Source organism: Lathyrus oleraceus, chromosome 5 (genome assembly GCF_024323335.1).
Source record: "Lathyrus oleraceus cultivar Zhongwan6 chromosome 5, CAAS_Psat_ZW6_1.0, whole genome shotgun sequence".
NCBI classification, from domain to species: domain Eukaryota; kingdom Viridiplantae; phylum Streptophyta; class Magnoliopsida; order Fabales; family Fabaceae; genus Lathyrus; species Lathyrus oleraceus.
The window spans coordinates 110842957-110865421 of record NC_066583.1 but is presented as its reverse complement, the minus strand read 5'-3'; the positions used below and the strand labels follow the sequence as shown (position 1 = coordinate 110865421).

The 22465-nt window shown below is 37.1% G+C and overlaps 2 protein-coding genes across 2 annotated transcripts; both read left to right on the top strand.

Moving 5' to 3' along the window:
* Positions 1–16343: 16343 nt before the first annotated feature.
* Positions 16344–17909, top strand: LOC127079059 (uncharacterized). The gene is made up of 3 exons (XM_051019470.1): positions 16344–16946; positions 17157–17300; positions 17463–17909. The coding sequence occupies exons 1-3, from the start codon at positions 16344–16346 to the stop codon at positions 17907–17909; spliced, it is 1194 nt and encodes a 397-aa protein (XP_050875427.1).
* Positions 17910–18080: 171 nt separating this feature from the next.
* LOC127079058 (uncharacterized) lies at positions 18081–18641 on the top strand. Its single transcript, XM_051019469.1, has one exon. The coding sequence runs from the start codon at positions 18081–18083 to the stop codon at positions 18639–18641; it is 561 nt and encodes a 186-aa protein (XP_050875426.1).
* Positions 18642–22465: the final 3824 nt, after the last annotated feature.

The window sequence follows — 22465 nt, the reverse complement described above, 5'->3', positions numbered from 1 at the left end:
CTCCAAGTCAATTGAAAACCCCGGTCGCAAATTTTGGAAATGCAGGAATTATACGGTGAGCAATTTTGAAGCATTTTATTATTTTGAGTTTGATTTCGAAATTAATTGTTGGTGGTGTTTGTCTCAAATTGCAGAATGGGTGCGGTTTATTTTTGTGGGATGATTTGGTCAGTGAGTTTGCAGTGAAAGAAACCAATCCGTCCAGATGCCGCCAATGTGAAGTCAACAAGGCTTATTTGATTGAATTTGCTAAAGAGATTGTTGAGGAGATAGATTGCAGAGTCGGAAAGCTTAACAAGTTAGAAAAACTGAAGAAAAAGATTGCAATGGAAAAGAGGAAAAATTTATGGTTAATGTTTGTAATTGGTCTGTCATGGATGTTGATAGCAGCTATGGTTAAGTTAGTCTAATGAGTCTGTCATGTAATTGTTATGTCATTAGTGTTTTTCAGCAATGTAATGTTGAACTTGTAATGTGTTCATCAATGAAATGTAATCTGTTCATCAATCTTAAACTGTCAGTGCAGCATCATTATTTGATTAAACTTTCAGCATTCAATCTACCAATAATGACAGAAAAAAGTTATATCATAATGAAAGAGCAAAATTGCAAAATCATCAGAAAACTACAGAACAATTTTATAGTCAGTAATTCTAAAGAAAATATGACATAGTAAACATATAAATAAATTGAAATATATTAATGTAGTCTATCTCTTAAACTTTTTCAGTGCAGAATTCAAGGTGAATGTAATTAAATACTTTGGCTTTTTCTTTAGGTCCTGCAGAATTCATGGTTTTGTTGTAAGATTAGTGCACAGACTAGCCATGGCTCTCTGCAGAATTCATGGTTTATGAAAAACAAGAAAAAAATGTGACAGACTAGCCATTGTGTTTTATAGACAATACACACCAATAATGTTAAACTGATACATTAGAATTGATCATCACAGTAAGTGCATATGTTTGTTACAAAAGGATTACAAAATACATGTCTTCAAAGATCAGTTGGCATTACAAAAGAGTTTTCCAAAAGGATTACAAAATACATAGCAGAAACATAATAATCAGTCCCTCATTTTGAAGTGGGTATGTCTTCATTTTCTGGTAGGGTAATTGGTTTGTCACTAGATATTCCTTCACCTGTTATGGGTCTTTTAAACCAACTCAACTTGATCCTCTCACTTTGCCTTCTTTTGATGATAGGTTTTTTTTCAACCCTTTTTCTGGATTGTTTTGTGATAGAGGCAGCCACACTAGATCCTGTTTGACTCATAATAGTTGGAACAGGCATATCAGTTGGAGGCTGTGGATCAGTTAGAACAGGCACATTTGTTGGAACAGTCATATCAGTTGCAGTTGGGGCAGGCATATCAGATGCAGTTGGCATATCATTTGCAGTTGGCATATCAGTTGCAGTTGGCACATGTCCTTTTTTAGGTTTTCTCTACAATGTAAGACACAATGTATGGTTGTCATCACAATGCATATCACAATGAAGAATGTAAGACAGAATGTAGAATGTAAGACAAAATGTATATCACAATGAATTACCTTTCTTTTAAGTGCATTGGGATCCTGAGTGGTAGCCTTACAAGTCATAGCATTGTGACCAAAATTATCACATTTGGTGCACTTATATGCAACACCAGATCTTCTCTTCCTTGCACCATCCTCTCCACTTTCTCTTATCCTAATCTTCTTAGGTCTACCAGGACCATTTTTATATGCAGGTGGTAGAGGTGGTTCCATCTCAACTTCTGGCCACATATCTTGACCATTGATTGGACTTACTGAAAATCCATAACATAGTGCAAACTTTTCTCTTGTGTAACAAGCATCAACAAATTCATCAGGGTTTTGCTTTCTATAACTCAGAGCAGCTACAGCATGCCTACATGGAATTCCTACTAATTCCCAAAAATTACAACTACATGACCTTTTAGCAATGTCAATAATAAATTCATGTGTGTTGTAACTATGTGTAACCTGAAAAGTCTCAGCAATTGACCATGTTGGCAACCAATGACCACTATTGAACACCTCATTATCTAACCTTCTCCTAGGTATTGGCATCACCTTATGTGGCCAATTTTCTAGTTTACTTGCAGAGGTGGATAACCTATTCATCAGATATTTTCTTATCCACTCACACATTGTGAGTATAGGTTTGTCCCTAGCAGCTAGAATGGTAGCATTAAAAGACTCTGAGATATTATTCATCAATGTATCACATTTAGGGTAAAAAGAAAAGGCATGCTTACACCAGCTTTTGGTAGGAACAACCATCAACCAAGTCCAAGCATTGGGATCTGCATTCTTCAATTCATTCATCTTTTGGACCCATGCCTGATAGTATGTGGCTTTAGCAGCTCCCATCATTAAATCTCTAATAAGGGCTCCTCCACCAAACCTTTTCTTGAAATTAGCATACAAGTGCCTAAGACATAATCTATGCTCAATAGTATCAGACAATTCTTCAAATACAGCCACAAGTCCCTGATACAAAATAGAAATTTTTTCAACATTTAGAGAATAGAATAATTTGCAACAGAAAGATAGAGTTAAATACATACCTTCTGTTGATCAGAGATAAATACATATCTTCTATCCTGACCAATGTCCTCCATTAGTAGTTGTATAAACCATCTCCAACTCTCCTTTGTTTCATTTTCAACCACACCAAATGCCAAAGGGAAGTATTGATCATTAGCATCCCTGCCTACAGCAATAAGTAATTGTCCACCATACTTGGTCTTTAAGTGACATCCATCAACCCCCACAAATGGTCTGCATCCATGAATAAAGCCTTTCTTACAGCCATCAAAACAGAAATAAAATGACCCAAACCTTGGTTGTATGGATGGACTAGGTCTTTCTACATTTATCTTCACAGTGTTGCCATGGTTTACCCTTCTTAGTTCTTCTGCATACCTCCATATGGAAGCATACTGATTGTCAGCATCACCTTCAATTATCTTCTTGGCAATTAGCTTAGCCCTCCATGCTTTTGCAACAGTAATACCCACAGAATATGTTTGCCTCATATCTTGGATGATGTCTCTTATCCTGACTGTATCAGAAGTTTGCATCCTCTTTACCACATGCTTGGCCACCCACTTTGAGCTAGCAGACTTGTTGTTCAAAACCCTAGCACATGTGTGCTTATGTACAAGTGTTTTTATAGCAAAAGTCTCCTTGTGGCCCACCTTAGAGCATAAGACTAAAAACCCACATTTATGCTTACACACCACCCTTACCCTATCTCCCTCATTTTTCACAAAAGAAATTTCCCTCCCATTAAGCACTGACCACTCACGGATAGCTGCCCTAAAGTCATCAAGTGTGTTGAATTCCATACCCCACTTGAATATAAAGTCTTTGTTTAGATGCTCTTTCCTAAACCTAGCATACTTGGGCCTTTCTTCATCACAAGAATCATCTGGGTCAGAACTATTCAACTCATCACTATAGTATACATCATCTGAATCCATACTCTTATTGGGCTCCTCCATACTGTTATTGGGCTCCTCCCTAATAGGCTTAGTAACATCTATTCCTTCAAAACCATCAAAGTAAGCAGTAGCTCTTTCATCTTCACTGTCATCTAACCCCTCTACCTTCTCCTCATCTAATGGAACAATTCCATTATCAGGGGGGTGGTCATCATCATTCACACATTTAGGTTCCCTATCAGCAGGGTCCATGTTCCCAGTACTATGTTCAACATACAAATCTCCTTTCACATTCATTGCACTAAAGTATAGAGCAAAATCATCAACAACATCATCATCTTTCCTAATCAGAAAAAAACCATCTTGAATTTCTAAAACTTTTGTCCATACCCTAACACAATCAGCCTTATACCCTAACCTACTCAACAACTTCTCAATGTTATCCATGTTCCAATTTGAAACATGTATCCCATTAACTGTCGTATCCGTACCCCCTTTGTATATAATTTCTTCTTCAAAAACCCTGTAAAATTCACCCCCATGGTGGAGTGTAACACTAAAGTGTTGTGAATCCTGTCAATATATTATACCCACATGTCAAAGATTGTTGATTTCAAAATTTTACCCTACGACATTGATGAACTTCAAATTTTTACTAACCTCGGACTTTGGACACTTCACTGAGCTCGTCTTCACTGAGCTGGATCGCTTCTTCGTATTCGCTGAGGTTGTCTTCATCTTCGTCTTCACTGCGGTCGTCTTTCTCGTTTGCTTCGTTCCCTGCATTCTTCTTCTTCGTCTTCGTCTTCCCCTGGAAATTTCGTCTTCGTCTTCCCTGCTATGTTCAGAACCCTAATTTTCTAAGGGGGTATTTGAAATTAAAAAGTGTAAAATGACACATAATCACTTTAACAAAATTAAAAATATGCCAGGTGTAGGACCTCTTATTAGATTCCATGCCACCTGGATATTAGGGGGTTCTATGAAGGAATCTACATAACATAAGGGGGGGTTTACAAAAAATATTTTTACAGGGGGGTAATCCTAAACTCGCTAACATTACAGGGGGGAAAAATGTATTTAACCCAAAATAAAATAAAGAGAAAAACTGAAATTCATATAAAAACTGAAATTCATATAAAAGCACAAAGGCAACAAGAAAACATCAGATTCAGAGAGAGAGCAAAAAACAAAGACAACAGGCAAGCAAAAATAAATCCTAAGTGCCTAAGGGTTCGGAGGCGGAGGCATTCTCTGAAGCAGCATAGCAAGCATGTTCTGGATGTTTTCGTTGACAGTATCTTGCTTGTCCATTCTGGCCCGGAGTTCATTCTGATCTTGCTTGAGTTCTTTCAGAGTCTGAAGAACCGTAGGAATCACAGAAGAGGACTCCCCCAGAGTCAGAGCCTTCTGAGCTTCAGCTTCAGCAGCAGCTTGAGCTTCTGCATCTGCCAGAGCCTTTGCTTCAGCTTCCTTTTGCCTTAGGATTTCAGCTTCCTTAGCAAGTCTTTCTTCTTCTATCCTTCTTGCTTCTTCTGCTTCTCTGGCAATTCTCTCTTCCTCAAGCCTTCTGGCTTCAGCTTCTCTGGCAAGTCTCTCCTGGAGTCTTGCCTCAGCATCTCTGATGTAGCCATTTCTGACTTGTTCAGAGATGCCCTTCAGTCTAAAGGCCTCAGATGTCATCCAGCCAATGACTCTGTTCCAGTGTGTCCTTACAGATTCAGGATCATCACTGATTTCAGAGTTAGTGACCAGAGAATCGACCTTTTGAACTGAAGCCTCTGCAATCATCAAGATGGCTTCCTTAAGGGTAGGTTTAGAAAGTTCAGGTTCAGGTTCTGGTTCAGAGGTATGAGGTGGAGAGTTTGGAGGGCTGAGATTTAAAATTTGAGGTTCAGATTCTGATTCAGGTTGGGGTTCAGATTCTGCTTCTGGTTGAGGGTCAGATGTTTGAGGTGAAGCATAAAGAGGGTTTAAATCTAAAGGTTCGGATTCTGGTTCTGGTTCAACGGAGATGTTTGGTGGGTTGATATCAGAAGTGGGATGGTCAGAGGGTTGGTTTTCAGAAGGTATGGTGGTTGTTCGTTGTGGTGGAGGTGAAGTTGCTTCAGATTGTGGTTGTGTTTGTTGTGAAGCAAGTCTATGAGCATAAATTGTGGCTATGGTTGGGGAATCAGGGTCAGAAAATTCTGGGTCAGATGAGAGGGAAACATATGGGGGTGATTCTGGTGCTGAGGATGATGAAGATGAAGTGCTTTGGTGGGTTTGTTTAGGTTCAGAGGGAGGTATGGATGTACGGGCTATATTTAGAACTGGTGTAGGTTGGGAGGTTCTGGTGATTGAGGGTGAAATATCAGAGGTGGTATAAATAGGTTGTGAAGAGAGAAGATTAGAAGAAGCCATCAGAGGATTAGAGGTATTAGGAGGAACAGACTTACCAGTTGATATATTCAGAGGAGCTGAAGATTTGCTTCCAGAAGCTTCTCCAAGTCTGGCCTTCTTTGCCTGTGGTGCTATCTTCTTTTCAGAAAGACCTCTCTTGTATCTGACGAAGTCTTCTTCAGAGTCCAGACAGTCGTCGAGGCTGAAATCAGAGACGTCAACACCTTCTTCCAGCAGACGATGAAGATAGATAGCAACAGCGTCTCTGGGTTCATTCTTGAAGAATCTGGCAAGGCCATGAGGCATCTTCCTCTGATCTTTCAAACTATCCCAGGATGTATCCAGAGTTGGCCTAACTTGAATTTTCTTGATTATCCCCATACTCTTGAGGTTTCTGGCATTCAGAGGCTTCCCCACATCTATTGCCAGATCATCCATCAGTTTTGTCTTTTCCAGATGGTCTACCAGTCCATGCTCAATGAAGACATCAGATAGCAATCTTCCCAGAGGAATGTAGGATCTGGGCTTCATGTTGTTTCTGGTTTCTCTGACCGAATCTCTCAGATATCTGAAAAGGAGAACAGGGAGAGAGATCTTCACACCCTTCTGAATGCAGTACAGAATGCATTTCTGGTCTGCATTGATGTAGTCAGAAGAGTTAGAGGCTGGACGGTGGTGAATGGTTCCCAGAATAATCTTCAGCCACACTCTGAGGTTCTGGTGTAGCTCTTTGTTTTTAGAAGGGTTTCCTTCAACGTTGGGTTTGGAGATTGTTGGGTTGATAACATCAGTAATGCGCTTTGACCTAGGAGGAATGTTGTAAATCCTTTTTCCTCCACTTCGCTCCATGTTCAACAAGGAGGCAATAGACCCTTCAGTAATAACAATCTTCACCCCCAGAACATATGAGACGATGAAGTTGTCATCTGCATCTGCATGTCTCCAGAACTCCTTGACGAGAAGTGGGTAAATAGGACCATAAAGCCTTTGGAAATAGTTTTCCCATCCTTGTTTACGAAGCTCTTCAGTGAGATCAACGCCATTCCTCTTCAAGTTTTCGAAATCAACAAGCGATTCGCACAACACATCCAAACCTTCAAAAGGAGTTGAAAGGTTGATATGGCGTTCTCGGTCAAGAACGTGAGGTTCTTTGTAAACAGGGGTGATGGTGACGCCTGTAACGGTTGGAGTTTGAGTGTTTGAGGTTTGAGCGGTAGAACTTGATTCCATTTGTTGTGAAAAGTTAAACACTTCTTGTTGTTGAGCGTCCATGGTGAAGAAGAAGATGAAGATTGAAGAACTTGCAGAGAATGCTTCAGAGAGTTTTAGGGTTTTAGAGAGGGTTTGAGAGTGAGTGAGAGTGATAAGTGTGAAATGTGAGAAAAGTGTTTATATACTCTAAGTAAAACACATGCAAAACGACACACATTCCAGCGTTAGCACAAAAATCAAAATAGCACGTTTGGGGGGAAAAATGATTACAGCTAATAAATGAATGTCTAATCCCAACAGTACGCACACTGCTCTAGGAGATTTCAAACGTTCTGACCTTTGATTTCTTTTGACAGCTGTCTAGAAGTTCTAGGGTTAGACGCTTAGAGCTCCACGTGTTGATGTATCTGATCTTCAGGAATACCAAAGGATTGGTTTCTGAAGATTTCTAACTCAGATATCTTCTTAACTTGGTAGAAATATCAGAGTCAGAGGCAGAAGTACATTTGTCTACATCAGAGTCACATTTTACATTTTCAGAGCCATATTTCGCTCAGGGCAATTTTTAATGTTCAGATGTTCTAAGATAAAAAGAAATCTATCTTCAGCTAGAGGCTTAGTAAAGATATCTGCCCATTGATGTTCTGTATCAATGAACTTCAATGTTACTATCCCTTTCTGAACATAGTCTCTGATAAAATGATGTTTTATTTCTATGTGTTTGGCTCTGGAATGTAGAATGGGATTCTTACTTAAACAAATAGCAGCAATATTATCACAAAAGATAGGAATGTTACTCTCAAAGATTTGTAGATCTTCTAGCTGATGCTTCATCCAGAGCATCTGAGTTGTGCACAGTGACGCTGAGATGTATTCTGCTTCTGCAGTTGATAGAGCAATAGTTGACTGTCTTTTGCTAGCCCAGGAGATTAGATTGTTTCCCAGAAGCTGACAATTCCCAGATGTGCTTTTTCGCGTTCTATTCTATCTCCTGCATAATCTGCATCACAATAACCCGAGAGTCTATACTCTGATGTTTTCTCATACATCAGGCCCAGGTTAGGAGTTCCTTTCAGATACTTAAGAATTCTCTTAACTGCTGTTAAATGAGATTCTCTAGGATCTGATTGGAATCTGGCACAAAGACAGACACTAAAGAGAATATCAGGACGAGTAGCAGTCAGATAGAGAAGAGAGCCTATCATACCTCGATAGAGCTTCTGACAAACCTTGTTGCTTACCTCTTCCTTTTCCAGAATGCAAGTTGGGTGCATGGGAGTTTTTGCAGAGTTGTATTCAGTCATGTCAAACTTCTTCAGAACGTCTTTAATATATTTACTTTGATGGACGTACGTGACTTCTGGAGTTTGATTAATTTGAATTCCCAGAAAGAACTTTAGTTCTTGCATTAAACTCATCTCAAATTCTGCCTGCATTAACTTAGAAAATTCTTGGCAAACAGAGATATTAGCAGAACCAAAAATAATATCATCAACATAAATCTGGCATATCATGAGATCATTATTAAGGTTTTTACAGAAGAGTGTAGAATCAACTTTCCCTCTGATAAAATTTTGTTCCAGAAGAAAACTACTTAAACGTTCATACCAAGCTCTGGGAGCTTGTTTAAGTCCATATAAGGATTTCTTAAGTTTAAAAACATGTTCTGGAAAATTTGAATTTTCAAAACCTGGAGGTTGGTTGACATACACTTCTTCTGATATATAACCATTAAGGAATGCACTCTTAACATCCATTTGATATAATTTAATAGAATGATTAATAGCAAAAGATACAAGAAGACGAATAGATTCTAACCTCGCGACTGGAGCAAAGGTTTCATTATAGTCAATACCTTCTTGTTGACTGTAACCTTGAGCTACCAGTCGAGCTTTGTTTCTGACAACTTCTCCTTTCTCGTTCAGCTTGTTTCTGAAAACCCATCTGGTTCCAATGACGTGAGTGCCTCTGGGTTTAGGAACGAGATCCCAGACATCATTCTTTGAGAATTGATCCAATTCTTCTTGCATAGCTGCCACCCAGTCGTTATCCTGAAGTGCTTCATCACAAGACGTAGGCTCAATCAGAGACACTAGTCCCAGAGGAATATCTTCAGAAGTTCTGAAGGTAGATCTGGTTCTGACAGGTTCGTCCTTGTTTCCCAGAATCAAATCTTCAGATATATTGATACGACTTTTGACTTTCTTTGGGATTTCTGGAGATTTTATTTCTTCAGAGTTCTGAGTGACAGTTGCTTCTGGAGTTTTATCAGACTCTACAAGAGTGATTTCCAAATCTGCAAACTTTTCAACTAGCTTTGACTTTTCAGGGTCAAGCTTATCATCAAATCTGACATGAATTGATTCTTCCACAATTTTGGTTTCTGTGTTGTATACTCTATAGCCTTTAGAGCGTTATGAGTATCCTAACATAATACCTTTCTGTGCTTTGGAATCAAACTTGTTCAGATGTTCTTTAGTATTTAATATAAAACAAGAACATCCAAAAGGATGAAAATATGAAATGTTTGGTTTTCTTCCTTTACACAGTTCATAGGGAGTCTTTTCTAGAATAGGTCTTATAGAGATTCTATTCTGAATGTAACACGCTGTATTTACAGCTTCTGCCCAAAAGTGCTTTGCTACATTTGGTTCAAATATCATGGTTCTGGCCATCTCTTGGAGTGTCCTATTCTTCCTCTCTACAACTCCATTTTGTTGTGGAGTTCTAGGGCAGGAGAAATCATGGGATATTCCATTAGAATCAAATAATTCTTCAAAATCTTTGTTTTCAAATTCTCCACCATGATCACTTCTGACTCTAATAATTTTAGAGTCAAATTCTTTTTGCACTTTGGAACAGAAACTTGTGAATACAGAGTGAGACTCACTCTTGTGCTTTAGGAATTTTACCCATGTCCAGCGACTGTAATCATCAACAATGACTAGTCCATACTTCTTTCCATTAACTGATGCTGTTTTCACAGGACCAAATAAGTCAATGTGAAGAAGTTCCAGAGGCTTAGAGGTAGAAACAACATTTTTCTTTTTAAAAGATGTTTTTGAAAATTTTCCTTTCTGACAAGCTTCACACAGAGCATCTGAAGAAAACTTCAGTTTAGGTAGGCCTCTGACTAACTCGAGTTTAGTTAGCTGAGAAAGTTTCCTCATGCTAATGTGTCCCAAGCGTCTATGCCATACCCATTGCTCTTCGTGAACTGACATTAGACATTTAACATTTTGATCTTTTAAATCAGAAAGATTTATTTTGTAAATGTTGTTTTTCCTCTTGCCTGTGAAAAGGACAGAGCCATCGTTCTGATTAATGGCTTTACATGTTTTTTGATTGAAGATTACATCATAACCGTTATCACTTAATTGACTTATGGATAACAAGTTATGCATTAATCCTTCTACATAAAGAACATCAGATATAGAGGGAAGAGTACCATTACCAATAGTTCCGGAGCCTCTGATCCTTCCTTTCTGATCTCCTCCGAAGCCTACAAATCCAGCGTCTTTAAGTTCCAGACTTTGGAACATAGACTTTCTTCCCGTCATGTGTCGCGAGCATCCAGAGTCCAGGTACCATGACTGGTGTCTGAACTTTGCTGCATAGGATATCTGCAACATAGATAATCTTATCTTTCGGTACCCAGAATCTCTTGGGTCCTTTTAGATTAGTTTTCCCAGAGTTTCTTATAACTTTGGGTCTTCTAGCATTTTTAAATTTGTGTTCTTGTGTGTGTGTGTAGTGATATGAAAAAGGAGATTTAATTTGATCACTTGTAGAAGTTTTATCTTCCTTAGGATCATACCCAATTCCCCTTTTATTGTTCTGACTTACTCCATAAATCATGGATGCCATAATACTCCTATCTATCCCATTCTTCAGAAATTCTTGAAAGGCTTCTTCATATTTATAAATAATTTTATTTGAAGTTTGTGGTGCTTGAGACAACGCTTCTTCTAATTCTGAGCTTTTTGTTTTTGCTCCATCTCTTTCTAACGTTAAAGATCTGATTGTATCTTCATGTGCTAGAATTGTTATCTCAAGTTCATTACATTCTTCAAATTTTGTTTTAAGACAGCCTTTAATGTTTTTAAACTTTTGTTTTAATTTCTGATAAGAGGTAAGAGTTTCTGACAAACATGATTCTAAGTCAGATCGAGAAAGTTCAGAAAACACCTCTTCAGATTCTTCGTCTGAGCTGCTGGATGTGGTAGCCATAAGTGCTACGTTGGCCTGTTCATCAGAGTCAGATTCTGATGATCCAGATTCACTGTCATCCCAGGTAGCCAACAGTCCTTTCTTTGTTCTGAAGATGTTTTTCTTGAAGCTTTCTTTTCTAGGGTTGTCCTTCTTTAGCTTAGGGCATTCATTCCTGTAATGACCTGTTTCTTTACATTCATAACAGGTAATATCTTTGTTAGCTTTACCTTTTGAAGTTGACTCTGATCGATCCCCTCTGGGTCTTGGTCTTCTGAAGTTGTTGTTCCTCTTTTTCCAGAGTTGCTTAACTCTTCTGGTTAGTAGGGACAACTCTTCTTCATCATCAGAGTCTTCAGGTTCAGAGTCGTCAGTATCTTCAGTTTCTGCCTGGAGAGCTTTGGTTCTGTCAGGTTTCCGTCTTTCAGATCTGGACTTTAGCGCTACGGACTTGTTCCTTTTCTGAGGTTCATCCTCCTCTAGTTCTATCTCATGACTTCTGAGAGAACTAACAAGTTCTTCAAGGCTGATATTGTTCAGATCCTTTGACAGCTTCAGAGCAGTAACCATAGGTCTCCATTTCTTTGGCAGACTTCTGACTATCTTCTTAACATGATCTGCAGTTGTGTATCCTTTATCTAGCACTTTAAGACCTGCAATAAGAGTTTGAAATCTGGAAAACATAGCCTCTATAGCTTCATCATCTTCCATTTTGAAGGCTTCATATTTCTGGATAAGCGCCAGAGCCTTCGTCTCCTTGACTTAGGAGTTTCCTTCATGGGTCATCTTCAGAGAGTCAAGTATATCTTTGGCTGTCTCTCTGTTGGTGATCTTTTCATATTCGTTGTATGATATAGCATTTAGAAGTATTGTTCTGGCCTTGTGATGATTTTTGAAGATACGTTTCTGATCTTCTGACATCTTGTTTCTGGGAACTTCAGCTCCATTTTCCAAGACTGGAGGTGTATATCCATCTGTGACAATGTCCCAGAGGTCAGCATCATAACCCAGAAAGAAACTTTCGATTCTATCTTTCCAGTAATCAAATTTCTCTCCATAAAAAACAGGAGGCTTAGCATTGTAAGAATCTCTTTCATTTGAGTGGGCCATTGTTTTTCTCGTACTGGATCTCTCTACACGGTTAAGTGTTTGATTAGAAAATCAATAACAGAGCCGGAGCTCTGATACCAATTGAAGAAGAGAAAAACAAGAAAGGGGGGGTTTGAATTATTTTGAAAAATAAGCGCTTTTCAAAAAGAAAATCACACAAGGATTTTATACTGGTTCGCTTATAATACAAAGCTACTCCAGTCCACCCGGCCAAGGTGATTTCGCCTTCAACAAGGACTTAATCCACTAATCTTGAAAGATTACAAACAACGTCTAAGAGAAAAATCTCTTAGCCCTCTCAAGTTTACAGACTACACTAAGTCACTTGAGGAAATCAACAAACAATGAATGAAAGATTTATGTAATCTAGAGTGCTTCTAGGAAAGCAAATATTACAATAGTATGAACAAAGTGATTCACGTTATAAGCAAAAGCTTCGTGAAGATTTAGAGAGCAAGAAGGTTTTCTTGTGTTGATGTTTCAGTATAATTTTTCCTTGTATATGTAGTGTAGCTGAATGTTGATTTGCAATCCTTTATATAGATCAGTGAGGTAGTAGTTGAAACTGGTGGATATTGAGATGAAGTTACGCCATCACATAAATAGCTTCTGCAGGATGACTTTTTCTTCTTGAAATGACTACTTACCACAAGTAGTATTTTCTTTATTGAAGTTGTAGATTAACGTCTCTTTCTCAATTAGGAAATCCATTTGCAAATCTTTTCTTGACTTAAACGTTACTCTTTCATGATTAGCAATTCCATGCTCAGAGTATTTTGTGTTTCTGGAGAATCTTGAAATCTTGCTTCTGATGTTAATCTCTTTTGAGTTCTGATGGATTTCTTCAGATAGCGCTGAGAATTTCTGGAGTTAGACAACCGTTGTTCAGAGTCAGAACTTCTATAGCGTATTCTTGTTCAGATGCTACTAATGTATTGCTGTTTTGCTCAGAGTTAGACTTTCTTGAACGTGTCTCCACTTCAGATGCTTCTGATCATTTGATAATTTGTATCTGATCTAGTTTTGTATCTGATGACATCATCAGATTTCTTCCTTCTTTCTTTAGAATCCTGCACACTTAGAAACTTTTCGTTAGGGTGCCATTTTTGGTTTCATCCTTTGTTATCATCAAAATCAAGGAATCTGTTGTAGAACAATTTTTGTTCTTACAGTTGTGATGTGTTTGGAGGCATATCCATACTGTCGAGATCTTGAATGCGAAAAGAAGGGATATTCATTAGATGATCATCAATGAGGTCATAGTTGGGTAGTGAATGTGGGAGTTGTGCGTAGGTGTTGGGTTGGGTGTGTTGGATAGGAGGATAATAGACATCATCAGGGTTGTATGTAGGAGTGGGCTGTGCGAATGTGGTGTTAGATGTTTGGGGTTGAGAATGAGGATTTGAGTATTCAAAGTTGGGTTGAGGAATTGGAGTGTATTGTATGGGTGGACGTAGGTTGGTTTGTTGTTGATATTGTTGGTTGTAATAGTAGTTTGTTTGAGGGAATGAAGTGCAGGGATTATGGTGTTGGGTTGAGGTGGAATAAATTGTGTGTTGTTGTGTGGTCTGGGTGTGTTGGTAAGTTTGTTGAGCTGAGGATGATGGTTGGTTATGTTGTTGTGGGGGTGATGTTGTTTGTTGGATTGAAGAAGCTACACGTTGACGGGGATCATTCAAAAACTGTGTTGGAGCAACGTGCATAAAAGGAATTGATAAAAACCAATTCATGTATTCTCTACCCGACTTAGACTCACCAATTACCGAGTTTCCTTGTAACACCAAATGCCTTCTTCTTTTCCATTCTTTTAGCTCTTCTTTGTTTAAATCTTGCCAATGTGTGGCTCAAGCTTGGACCATAGTCATGTTATGGTGTTCACTTAGACATCTTGGCTGAGACGGTATTTGTTGTTCAAATCCAAATTGGAGTTTGACTCAATCCGTCTGATGCATCTCAACGGTAAAGAAACATACCATATATGTTGTTGCACTCCAAACTCGGCTGTCACTATAATCAGGCACTGTATATTGTATGTACGGCCTCCAAATAAACTGTTAAAAGAAATATAACTATTAGAATGTATAAAATAAATTTAAATAAGTTGAATATTATAATTAATCATTCTTACATCGTTTTCTTCCATGTGTTCTATTGCAACACGGTACCCTCGTAGACGATGACGAGGATTATTTCCGTAATTCATACCTCGTTTGCACCATCTTGCATATTAAAAAAAAATACCTTAAAGCGATGTATAAATAATTTTGAGAAATATAAATTGCATTTAAATGAAAATCGCTACCTTAATGCATAAGGATGTGATGGAACCTCGTTACTAACAGGGGCTAACAAGGGTATGCATGTGAATGCCCATACAGTTAGTAATACAACACACCCTCCTATGCTCTTGACTCCTTTATGGGTTGCCTTGCACATATGTCTATATAGTGTCGCCAGACAAGCAGAACCCCAACTGTATGTATTACATTTTTCTAGGTCTCCTACTAAAGGTAACCAAGAAGAATGCAACAAATTGTGACTCTTATCTGGCATTAAAAAAGTAGCAATTAAAAGTAAAATATAAGTTTTTGAATGAAGAATATTTTCTGCCTCGGTCGGGTTAGGGTTATTTTTCAGTTGTGTTAATACTGCTTCTAACCAAACTATTTTGACAGAAGCCCCATTTTTATCCGAAGCTGTTGGTTCGATGCCCAAATTCTTTATGTAAACATTATTGGTTACGTTTGTTGGACCATTAACAACTTTACCATTGATTCGGAGACCGAGTAACATACTCACATCCTCTAGTGTGATAGTACATTCACCCGTTGGTAAATGAAAGGTATGTGTCTCGGGTCTCCATCTATCTAACAATGCAACAATTAATTTAGAATCTACTTTTAGACTTGCAATCTTGGCCACATTTGCAAAACCAGCTAGTTCCAAATACAGTATTATAACCGCACTTGGTTGAATGTATGTATGCGAATGGACCCGGAACCTACGGTCTTGCTGAAATTCAAATAAAAATGGTAATGAATATTTGATGTGATATTTACATATTGAATTTGTGAAATAGATTTTAAAGAGACTTACGTATTTGGCAATGTTTACCGCCGTCCCACAATGTGATTCTCCCATCCATAACAAAGACATTTTGGAATTGAAGATAGTGAATATTTGTAGAGAATAAATATTTGAAGAGAGTAAGTAATTGTGAAATAGAAATTGTAGGAAGATGATGAGAAAGAATTGGAGAGGAAAGGATTATTTATAATAGTAAAAAATAATAAGTATATAGGTTAGAATTGTAATGGTTGATTGGACAATTAATGGAATGCATGCAAAATATTTTGGCAAGGAATCCTGCAACCAAGAGATTCCCACGCTGATGAGAAATCACACTGCCAAAAAGCCTGCTTGCAGACTCGTCCCTTTGATGGACGAGTTAACCTTTGTAATGTATGGGCTCTTCCAATGGAATGACGAGTTTTTTCTTCTAGGGTTATGGCTCGTCCAATGAATGGGCGAGCTAGTAAAGGCTAGGGTTCACGCTTTCTCTCTCTTCCAATTGAATGACTAGCTGCATGTGATTTGTATAGGGTTTGGTTTACTATAAATTGCATTAACATCTTCATTCATTCTCACCAAACCAAATCTACTACATTTACATCTTTACTTATTTTCATCAAACCAAATATTCTACATTCATATCTCCTAAATCAAATCAAATATTCCACATCCATGGCTCAAAGAAACTTAATTGTGTCTATCCATTCCGAAGGGTCCCTTTTCACAGATGCAAATGAGGGATTCTCATTTTGCAATACGAATTTGCATATGTTCAAAATCCACATCAACTCCGACTTCCATCATTTAAAAGACCGTATTGAAAAAAAAGTTACAAAGTTATGTTGAAGACACCATTTATCGCCATCCATTATTTAATGGAGATGATAATACCGTCTTTTACATAATGACACCCATTGAGACCGATGAAGATGTCAAGTCGATGTTTCAATGTCATATAACATTATCTCAATTACCCACCATTGAGATATATGTTCGTCTAGTCGAAAATCTTGAAGAACAACCGAGTCACAATGAAAATGTTGAAGAACAACCGACTCACAATGAAAATCTCTGTTATCCAACACAATCTGTACAGTCACACGATTACAGAATGAGTCAAGCCATTGACGAAGAACCGACTCAAAATAATGAACCTTTCATACCAAATGAAGAGGTAGGCGAGAATAGTGAGGATGATCTTGAGGAGGTTAGATTTGAAGATCTATTTGGTGTTAGCGATGATGATGGCAATGAAGACATCTTCGATACACCGACCGTTGCACTAAGAGTGCAACCAATTAGTTTGTACAACCCACCTGTGCACATGCAAAACATAAGTTTGGATGATGCTGAACTAATCTCCGTTTTCGGAAGTTTCATACCAACTCACAATGCTGACGAAATAGAGGAGGGCATCGAGTATGAAAATAAGGAAGAGTGTGTTCTGGCGTTGCAACAATGGCATATAAAACATAGTCTAGATTTTTCTGTGGTTAAATCTGACAATGTACGTTTTATCATCAAATGTAGAAATTCAACATGCAATTTCAAATGCAGGGTCTCTTTGCGTAAGGGCAACTCAAGGTGGAGAGTTGGTAAGTCTGGTGGGCCTCATACGTGCACAACCACTTCCATGTCATAAGACCATACAAAACTCAGTTCAGAAATGATTAGTAAGAGCATAATGGAGCTTATAAATCGGGACGCTTATCTTAAGGTGAAGGTTATCATCACTCATGTTGCTGAGAAATACAGGTATATCATATCCTATAAAAAGGCATGGATTGCAAAGTGTAAGGCAATTGAGTCGCTGTATGGAAATTGGGAGACATCTTACAACGATCTGTCGCAGTGGATACTGGTAATGAAAACATATCTACCAGGTACCATTATAGAATTACAATCCTTATCTGTGATTTCAAGTGATGGTTCATACTTGGGTGACCAAAGGATATTTCATCGTCTGTTTTGGGCGTTTCGACCATGTATACGTGGTTTCGCATATTGTAAACCTATTGTGCAGGTTGATGGAACATGGTTGTATGGCAAGTACAGAAGGACTCTATTGATGGATGTGGCACAGGATGGGAACGAGAACATATTTCCGATAGCGTTCGCATTGGTTGAAAGTGAGACCAAGGAAGCTTGGAGTTTCTTTCTTAAGAATTTAAGAATACACGTTACCCCCCAAGCAAATCAGTGTCTAATATCAGATAAGCATGAATCGATAAAGAGTGCATATAACAATCCGGAAAATGGATGGCAGTATCCTCCATCATCACACGTCTATTGCATTAGACTCATCGCGCAAAACTTCATGCGTGAGATTAAAGACAAGGATCTGCGCAAAATAATTGTTAACATGGGTTATGCGTTAATAGAGGCAAAATTTAACTACTATCAGGGGGAAATCCGAAGAACAAACAACGACGCTTTATCATGGATAGACAACAACCCTCAGGAGAAGTGAGCAAGGGCATTTGACGGAGGGCAACACTGGGGTCACATGACAACTAACCTAGCAGAAGCAATGAACTCAGTGCTAAAAGAAACCCGAAACCTTCCAATCACCGCATTGGTCAAATCTACGTACTATCGATTAGGATCACTATTTGGTAGAAGAGGCCATCAATGGACAAAAATGTTAGCCTCTGGGCAGGTTTTCACTGATAACTGCAACAAGGGGATGACCGAGGAAGTCATCAAAGCTAACACGCACAACGTCATGCAGTTCGATCGCGAGAGATTTTATTTCATGGTCCAAGAGAAGATTAATCATAACGACGGTCGACCAACCGAAACATTTAACGTTGATATGAGGAAACAACACTGTGACTGTGGGAAATTTCAGGCATTTCACTTACCTTGCTCCCATGTAATCGCAGCATGTTCGAGCATACGCCAGGACTACTCCATTCACATTCCAGGCGTCTTTAAAAATCATAACGTCTTCAAGGTCTATACGGAGAGTTTCCTAGGACTTCCCCATGAGGAAAATTGGCCACAATATGAAGGATTTACTCTTTGCCACGACGACTCTATGAGAAGGAGGAAGAAAGGGCACCCAAACAACACCAGGATTAGAACCGAGATGGACGATGTTGAGAAGGAAAAGAGAAGGCGTGGAATTTGCCGTGAAATAGGACACATGCGTAGGAAATGTCCTAATGTTGAAGGACCGTCCCAACGACCATCCAGATGATTATGTTGTTATTTTTAATATCCGTCCAGATGATTATGTTTTTTTTAATTATTAACTACTATGCACACACTATATATAAACCATTGTGTATTTCTAATGTCTTTTGGGAACAAACAATTAGGAAATACATTTCATAATCAAAGGCTTCTGGTTACAAAGTACGACCACATCAACTAAACAATAACAACAACAACAACCAACACAAGTGGTAATTAAAAAACTAATCAACAACAACAACCAACACAAGTGGACCTTCAACTCCTCTATTAACTTCACCACTATGTGCCGAAAACATACACCGAACATCTTCATCATTTTCTATACGATCCAGGTAATACATGTACGTACCATCGGGGTTGCATCAGTCAACGTTATGTATGGACAACGATACTCTACTTTCCTCACCTTCATACGATGCCCGCCCAACTGTCGGAAGCCAGTGTGGATGGCTGAAATCAGTGTTATGAAATTCCATTGCGGATCAAGGCAAACACTGATTTTTTCACTTTGTCCATAAAATACAAGACCCCAAACATACATTCTTACAAAAAGAAAGGATTTTGTGATCTGAGTTACATTTCTACAAGTCCTGCTATTTATAGAAAATTAATACTTGAATACTCGGCCAATCATTGGCCGAGACAGTACAAACACAAAGCAATTGCTCGACCATTGAAATTTTGGAGGGAAACATATCATTCCCAAAAAATTATTGAAATTTTGGAGGGAAACATATCATTTTTATTATTAATATATAAAAAAATTATTTTTATTATTAATATTATAAAAAATAATCATTTTTATTATTAATATTTTAATAAAACAATAGTAGAAAACTATTATTTGTATTTTATAAAAATATTATTATCATTTTTAAAAAAATCAATTATATTACTTAAATATAGAATTAATTAGAAAACCATTTAATAATAATTTTAATAAAGTTATTTAATTATATAATACTTTTTAACATAATAAAAAATAAAAAAAACAACTCCCTTCACTAGCTCGGCCAATGAATGGTCGAGCCTGCCCAACGAAAAAAGTCCTTCATCAACTCGCCCAATGAATGAACGAGCCCAAATAAGAAAATGGGACAGTTTGGGATTTTTTTTTCAGACTGGGGCATTGTGGGAAAATTATTTCAACATTGGGGCATTATGGGAAAAAAGTCCTTATTCTGTCCTCTTTCCTTAGAATGCGAACCCGTGACATTGAAGACGTCGATGATTTTGTAAGTGTAAAATTGTCGAATATCATAGCCTATATTTTATAGGCTTTCCTTAGAATGCGAACCCGTGACATTGAAGACGTCGATGATTTTGTAAGTGTAAAATTGTCGAATATCATAGCCTATATTTTATAGGCTTCTTGCTCTGGGTATTTTACAAAGTTTACGATGTGTGACTATTGATTAAAAGTCAATAATTAGGCTCGTTTGAATAGTTTTGCTAGTATTTTTAAAAAGGGAATTATTAAAAATTTGTTTGATATGACTTTTCAAAGAAGTTTTAAAAAAGAGAAAATAAAAAATGATAGTCAATTTTAAAAAAATATTTTTTTAACTAATATAAAATGAAAAAGACTTTTAGTAAATAACAATTAAATTTTTAATGACTCATATTTAAATATGCAAATGTAAAATTTATTATTAAATAAAATCGAGATAAAAACTTGTTATGATTAAATATATGATTTAATTTTTTTTAGAGTCAAGTTAATAACTTGTTCACACAAAATATTTTGTTATCAAAATTTTATAGCATATATCAATATCTGAAGCATATACATCAAACCAAACTAACATAAGTATTTAAAAATAATCACTAAAATTCAAAGTTGCTTGTATGAAAATCTAACATAGAGATAATTAGTTCACTTAATTGTTATGGTGTACCCACATCTCATCTCTAATATGATTTCTCTTCATTGCCATTTCAGCTGCACCTTCATTAGATAACTTTGTTAAGTTGTCGACATTGGAACTTGTTCCTTCTATGATATGATCTTCTTGTGTTCCTTAAAGTTCGATAAGATTCATTGCTTCCCATATCCTAAACAACTCGTCAGGTAAATTCAACTTGCGTATGTAATTATGAATAACACAACACACAATAACTATGAGTCGTTGCCTATAAGGTTTATAAGGAGGCATCAACTTTAAAATAGGAAATCTATTTTTCAGCAACCCAAAACAACGCTCAATTGTCATCCTTAGATACGAGCGTTTATAGTTAAATAACTCTTCCAGACTTTTTGGTTGTCTACTTTGACCTCTATATTCTTGTGCATGAAACCTTTCACCCTTATAAGGGGGAAGAAAACCTCCAATACATGGATATTCAGAATCAACGAGATAAAAGAACCTTCATCAAATAAAATATATGTTAGTTCAACTTTGTTAATTTCATTGAACATAATTTTATGTTGATACTATGACTTACCTCTAGGTGATCAAGGAAATTCAGCATTTTGATTTGTAATTGTATCCAAAAGAATCTTTGAATCATGTGCACTTCCTTCCCATCCTGAATATACATACGTAAACATCATGTTAAAATCACAAGCACACATGACATTCTGTGTGATTGTTGCCTTTCTATCTCTACATGATTTTTTTTCCTGCAGGAACTGATGCACTGATATGTGTACCATCAATCGCACTTACGCAGTTCTTTAAGACAACCTAAATAATATGAATAAGTAAACCATAATCAAATTATGTTGAAATAAAGATACAGCTACAATAGAAGAATAAGAATTATGTGCATACCTTAAACCAATGATAGTATTTTGAATTATTTTTAATTCTTTCGGGAGACTCTTTGGACTCTTGCTTAATTAGTTCCTTTCCAAATTGACAAACTGCCCTTAATACCTCCTTAAAATGTCGTGATATTGTTTGAGTGGAATGTTGAAAGCGGATTGAAGCAACTCTATGATGAACATTATGACCAATTATGAATAAAAATGTAGCAATCTTGTCTTCAACAAGCACATATTTTAAGTCACATAAGTAGTTCTTCTCCCTCAATTCATTACAAAAATTAATAAAACATTATTTCTTTATTCGAAATAAATCAAAACAACTTATTCGAAATCCATTTAATACTTCAACAACAAACTCACGACCAGTCAATGAAGATGTCAAAATCTTTTCTTTGTTAAAGTATTTCTGATGATAGTTATAAATCATACTATTAAAGATAAATTATGTGAATTCATCATCACTTGCATCAAAAGTAGAATCATCACTTTTATCAATATCAATTCTGGTTAGAACCTGTCTACAATTTAATAACAAAACTTTAAGAATAGTATATTCAATAAATAGGAAATAAAAAGGAAATAAAAAGGTTTCATAACATAACTATAAAACTCAAATAATGAATAAAAACACAAACAATTGTTAGCAAATAGAACAAAGTACACAATCATAAAAACAATAAATAAAGTAGTAAGAGAAGTGTGTCTCATTAATATCACCACAAGTTTAAGTAAGACTTTATCCTTAAAGTCTAAGTACCATCCACGTTTCCTCTCAACAGACATGGCGATGAACACTTCTCTCCAATCAGGATCCAGAAACTTTTCCAAAGCTTTTCCATATGCATCATGTGGAATGTCTTCCATCTCATCCAGAACAATCACACACTTAGTAAGAGAGCAGTCTGTTGTTACACGTGAAGTAACCTCCACACTCCTATCCCTATACCTCTCAGCTTTTGCCAAAGATGCTTTAGCCCATGCTGAAAGTGACTCTCCCATCATATATGATGTAGACTCTTTCTTGGATCGTACTTGAACTTATCTCTTTCCACTAC